At 44.8% G+C, this 5820-nt stretch overlaps 1 protein-coding gene across 4 annotated transcripts; it reads right to left on the bottom strand.

The window, feature by feature from the left end:
- Positions 1-505: 505 nt before the first annotated feature.
- LOC123048868 (BRCA1-associated RING domain protein 1) lies at positions 506-5381 on the bottom strand. 4 transcript variants are annotated; one of them, XM_044471895.1, is made up of 13 exons: positions 5128-5381; positions 4420-4508; positions 3934-4185; positions 3734-3834; positions 3438-3627; positions 3265-3359; positions 3065-3190; positions 2883-2984; positions 2683-2778; positions 2472-2595; positions 2102-2267; positions 1733-1890; positions 506-1196 (listed from the first exon to the last, which is right to left on the bottom strand). In XM_044471895.1, exons 1-13 carry the CDS (start codon positions 5237-5239, stop codon positions 843-845), a joined length of 1965 nt encoding a protein of 654 aa, XP_044327830.1. In that variant the 5' UTR covers positions 5240-5381; the 3' UTR covers positions 506-842. The 4 variants fall into 4 exon arrangements, with proteins under 4 accessions (XP_044327830.1, XP_044327828.1, XP_044327831.1 ...); XM_044471893.1 differs by having other exon boundaries at positions 2683-2784; positions 5128-5380; XM_044471896.1 differs by having other exon boundaries at positions 2883-2981; positions 5128-5379.
- Between the last annotated feature and the right edge of the window lie 439 nt (positions 5382-5820).

Raw genomic sequence — 5820 nt, 5'->3', positions numbered from 1 at the left:
CATGTAGATTTCTTTGAAAAAAAGAGAGCAGTTCCCTTTATTTTCCTTATCAGTGGAGCCACATCTCTCATTTCCTCTTCCTTGCAGCAGCGCAACCAATCACACAGAAGGTACCTTCCAGAACCCAGAAGCTGCAAACTGATCTGGAGGCAACTACCAATCCTTTATGAGATAATTCTTCAAGTAGACCCTCAGCATTCAGAACAGATGAAACCTCACCAAGTGGAAGGTTTTAATTTCTTGATCAAGAACTTGGCAGATAAGAACAACCCTGGAGGTTGTATTCTAGCACATGCACCAGGTTCTGGAAAGACTTTCATGCTGATTAGCTTTGTTCAAAGCTTCCTGGCCAGATACCCGGCAGGAAGGCCATTGATTATCCTTCCAAAGGGCACTCTGGCAACATGGAGAACAGAATTTGTCCTTCGGCATATCAAAGACATGCATAGCCTTGTACTAGAAGAGGCCGGTAAAGCAACGTGCCAACCGTCTTAGCACATGGAAATTGACACCTTCAGTATCACGGAATAACCGTCTGACACAAGCACTAGAAGAGGCCAGTAAACAAGCAATCCAGCACAAAAACAACAACAACGGCATCACCCTATAGCCTATTGGGTGAGCAGAGTATGTGATTTGTCAACTTCCAATGGGGCCAGTAAACAAGCAATCCGGCACCAAAACAACAACGACGACGACGACGACATCACCCTGTAGCCTATTGGGTGAGTAGAGTATGTGATTTGTCAACTTTCAACAGCCCCCCTCACACCTCGTGTGGGGGGCTAAACCAAAAGAGTTGTCGTAACGCGAGCAAAAAGCCACCACCCGAAGCACGCCCTTCACTTGCATATCTTGGTGAAGACACCGGTCGGTTTTAGGAATAGTACATCGTAGCACAGGATAGCATCGAACAGCTGCAGGTGTCTGATCATCCGCGCTCCCGATCCCACGTACTTGTTGCACTCCTGCACCTCAAGATCGAAATCCGAAGTGGGCGTCCTTGGAGGGCCGCCGTGGTAGATGAAGTACACCTCTGCTGGATTTCTTTTCAGATTCTCACGTAACCCGTCTGGGCTGATTCCCTCCAGTACTTGCCCTCCACCAGCTGCTATGAGATTCTGGATGTCCTCTCTGTCTTCTGGGTGCATGTATGCGCTGAAGCAGAAATGCAGTCCTGAGAGCAGTTTTCGTGCCTGCAAAACATCATTTTCTCGTCATTTGGCTGTTGAAAGGCATTCCCAATAGTGCTTTTATTAGACAATAATTGAAATGCACTCATTTTAGACCATTGAAGTGCATCATAAAATAAACACACTACGGTGTATGGCACTCCAAAACACCGCATTTCGGGAAATGTCACTTCGAAAGAGAATTGTAAACTACTGCTGCAAAAGATAATTGCTTTGTTGAATGTGGATGCGATAAAAATATGGAAATATGTCTAGCACCCCAACTTGTAAAAAAATACTTGGAATACCCTGACCACACGACACCTAGATTTCTCTAAAGATGCACTTTAAGCCTTTGACATCAAACAGTCTCTGTATGAACATTTCGATAGAATTTTAAACTTGTTCGAAGTAGGAAACTTTTTCACAAAAGAATTGTAAGCCAATTCCCTGAACTTACGCATAAGACAAACTGCAATCAGTTTTTATCACATGTGTTTTTCTCTATTTACTATTTAGAATTCGTAGAGAATATATTATTGCTAGACATGTATACATACCCCTTCAGCAGCTCCAGCTCTTCCTTTCGCTGGTCCATCAATTGATGTGCGTGCACCATCGTAGAATTTCACCTCATAAGAAATTTCCGGGCTTGGAATCAGCTTTGCCAAGCAAGGCTTTGGACCTGAAATCCTTTCCACCAAGCAATCCACAACCCCTAAGACAGGAATATGACATGAACTGCTTTAGTGCAGGGATAATAATATTCTCTGCCGAGCTAGGATAAGTTTTAGATGACACACGGATAAATGGAAGTGCAAATAGACCAGCAGCTTGTTACATTAAGCAGAATGTAACATGAACTCGGAAGTAGTACAATTATCATCAATAGTACAAACACGGGAGATGTAAGATGGGCTAATACTAACATCCGGCTGCGACAACCCATTTCCCAGACAGTATAGCCATCTGGACCTCATATGATCTGCCACATCGAGAACCAGCGTTTCTGCCCACAATAACATGAGTCACAGTTTTGTCCCATTCCTGAGCCAAGGTTGAACTGGTCAAGGATGCAAATTCTTTCAAGGAATCCTGCTTGACAAACGTAAACAATTGTATCACAGCTTAGTATGGAACATAACTTAATTCGAAAACAGGCAAATTATATATAGTTTAAATTTCACCATAAAGTTGGATTGCTGCATTACTTGTCCATTCACATGTTTGCTAGTATTGTTCAGATATATCCAAATGCTCTGAAAGGAGAGTATTGTTTGCTAGTATAGTCCACGCTACCTTTTCTGATGCACTTAAAGCTATGCCGAGCAAAACCCACTGATCCAAAGGGGTACTAGACTGGTTTGCTAGTTTGTCTTCTGCTCGGTAATTGGTAGAAATTCCTTCTTTGTCCGTACATTGGCTGCAATGATGAAATAAAGAGCAAATTATAGAAGAATATTAATGAATGATGATTGAACATCTGATCAGTAACCTCCGCCACGCATACCCCTGAGGCGAGGAAGAACTTGAGGTGTTCAGCTGATCTACTTGTAGATCTTCCCCTCTATGAAGGGCAGATATTCCTTCTTTAATTAAATATTGGCTGGAACTACAAAATACAAAAAAATCAACAACAAAAAATGAAATATTAATGATTAACCAAACGAACGGAACCCTCTCCAAGGCGGGTGAAGAAAGATGGCATACCCAGGCACTAGTCCAGGCAAAGGAGAATTTGATGTGACGAGTGGATTAAATTGTTTATCTTCCATTTGGCAATCGACGGAAATTTCTTTAGCTGGGCAACTGCTGGAATGAGTACATACAACAGTGAATTATAAAATGAAGGATTAATCAAGTAACATGAAGGTTGAAGAAAAATCACATACTTCTGAAGGACAGTGGAAGGAATGTCACTTCCAATTATTGGTGAGCTCATCTCATTGCCCAGCAATGGATTAATTTGGTTATCTTCCATTTGGCAATCGGCAGAAATTTCGTTAGCTGGACTTTGGCTGAAATGACCAAATATAACACTGGATTAGAAAATGAAGGATTAATCAAGTTACATGAAAGAAAGATCACGTACTTTTGAGGGTCGGGGGAAAGAATGCCAGTCTCAATTGTTGGTGAGCTCATCTCATCAGGTGGTGCATGCATGGGACACCAAACATGGAGATTCTCCTTCAAAATCAAAACTAGACATGTCAGAACATCAGTGTTTATAAATGGATCAAGGACAAGGTATACTCAAAAGCTTACAACATCCCAGCGGCATTCTGGTATCATGAATGCACATGGGACATGATAAGTATTGGGGCACCCCGCGCGATAACAACCAAGTGCTGCTCCCCGGAGATTGCATCTGCTGCAATCCCATCTTGAACCACGCTCGATTTCACTCTCGACGTTCTCAAAAGTACCGTCGTCGTTGGATTTCACTTTTGGGGCCCTTCAGGAACATGGGTAAAGAATGAAAAGGATGGATGAACACTGTGTATGATGATTCTAAATAAATTAAATATGAAGAATTAAACATGGTGTATAAAGAAACTTACCAAACCATGCATTTGAAGTGGACATATATGGCGTTAGTAGCGTCGGCCTCGTCACTGGACACAATCCTTCCATTGTGATACAGTACCAGCGGACCATGCACCTGACATAGGAAGAGTGAACATGTTTTAGTGCCAGTACAAATAAGAAGACTTCAGCAGATCAATTTTTACTTGATGTATGTAAATGATATGCAACATACCGGCTCACTGGTTCTAAATGATTGGCAGAAAGCACATTCATCTTCGTATAAGCCGGTTGGTGTTTGAACTCTTCCCAACCCAGTAGCACCTTCTTTGTCTACCAACCTGGCACGTTTCCCTGGACCCTTGCCTTTTCTGCAGGAACGCAGGTGCTCCCCGGTGTTACTTGCATTAATACCTGGTGATTCACCTTTGGTTGCATCAACACCGAATTTCCTCTTCCGGCCTTTCATAGGGGAAGCACTTCTATTCTGTAATAACAAAAGGATATCAGTCAGAATGTTGAATCACAATGTATATATGTAATTCATCAAGGAGTAAACAATCGATTCTATTAAATGGTTGCCAATCCAGCACTTTCGTTAGCATGAAACTGTGTTTTATCTCTATGCATAAATAATAGTGCACGGATCCATAAGGATCAGGGCACGTCGAAAACTGAACATATTTATCTCAAAGGAGAAAGGAATGCACAAAGTACGTACCCAAACATGTCGCAGAGACTCAGGATCAGCGTAGCCAGGTTGTATTTCTACGTTGAACAGCATGCCGGTACGAGCAGCAGAGTTGGTACCTACAAGCATCAAAGCGGTGAGTAGAATGAAGCTGAAAGCATTGTTTCATCATAATTATTTCAGGCAACATTCTGTCCAGATGAACTGAATAATGACATAATTACATTTTACCATTATTCAGACAGGTCAGGGCCAGGCAGGTCAGGGCCAGTCATATTTTACCATTATTCAGAAACAAGTTATTACTACCTGCCTAGGAATTACAGTACATACTTGAGGAACAGTAAAAGGGGTAGGTAGAGCAGCACAATTCAGTTTTCAAAACCCCAGCTATCGATCCCCAGCGGGTGGATCATGGCATCACGGGAAGGCAACTCTGAATCTTTGACGCATCGAATCGCGGTCGGGTGCCAACTTTGAAACACGAACTACTACCATACATTACGCAAAAAGAAACGGAAATGTTGAGAAGAGCTTACGCGCATCCTAGGAACCGAGAAAAGGAAGGCAGTAATTAGGTCACGCGCACTGAATCCGTGCCTAGCGCCGGCGCGGCGGTTCACGCGACAGGGGTTTGGAGTTGGATGAATCGGGAAGGAGAAAAAGGATTCGATCGGAGCAATGAACGCGAGCCCGACGACGGCCGGAAGCGAGAGAAGGAGAAGGGGGCGAGCGGACCTGCGGAACGGGCGGAGGACGGCCGCGCGGCGGCCGCGGCGGGGCCGAACCCAGGTGGTGGCGACGACGTTATCCCTCTCGAGCCGCGGCGGGGCCGCCCCCGCATCCCCATCGATCGAAACCGGCACGAGCGGCGGCTACCTGGACGGCGATGTCATGCGACGGCGGAGCGGTTGGTTGACGGGACAGGGCGGGCGGGCGGGCGGCGCTGTGGAGTGGGCGGGAGGAGCGAGGCGGAGGATTTGACAGCGGGCGCGGGATGGGCAGGGGGCCGCGGCGATTGGCTAGCGCTCTTATATAGTCAAAAAAGTCTCCCTCGCTCATCACTCCTCTGACTGGCTGCGCCCCACCCCTACAGCCCTAGCCTTTTTTCCGCATGAAGAAAGATTTCCTCGTGCTTGACGTAGATCGGGAGCGATCTGCACAGCAGGCCATGCTTTGGCTCCGCATTAATTCTCTCGCAAAGGTTCGGAGGCAGTGATTAATTGGGGGCAAGCAAGAACAGCTAGGATGCACAAGAAAATCCAGCAAAGATAATTAATAATGATAACTGAAGTACCAGTAGTAGATGTGCGTCGATGCTTATCAACGAAGTATTCTTCCTGGAAGACAAATCTCTTTCCCTGGAAGAAAATCTTCCGTGTTAATTTTCTGGCAAAGGTTTGATTTTGGGGCAGCGATTAATTGGAGGGG

The sequence above is a fragment of the Triticum aestivum genome, chromosome 2D (assembly GCF_018294505.1).
Source record: "Triticum aestivum cultivar Chinese Spring chromosome 2D, IWGSC CS RefSeq v2.1, whole genome shotgun sequence".
NCBI lineage: Eukaryota > Viridiplantae > Streptophyta > Magnoliopsida > Poales > Poaceae > Triticum > Triticum aestivum.
The sequence above is the reverse complement of the archived record's forward strand: the minus strand, read 5'-3'. Positions and strand labels throughout refer to the sequence as shown.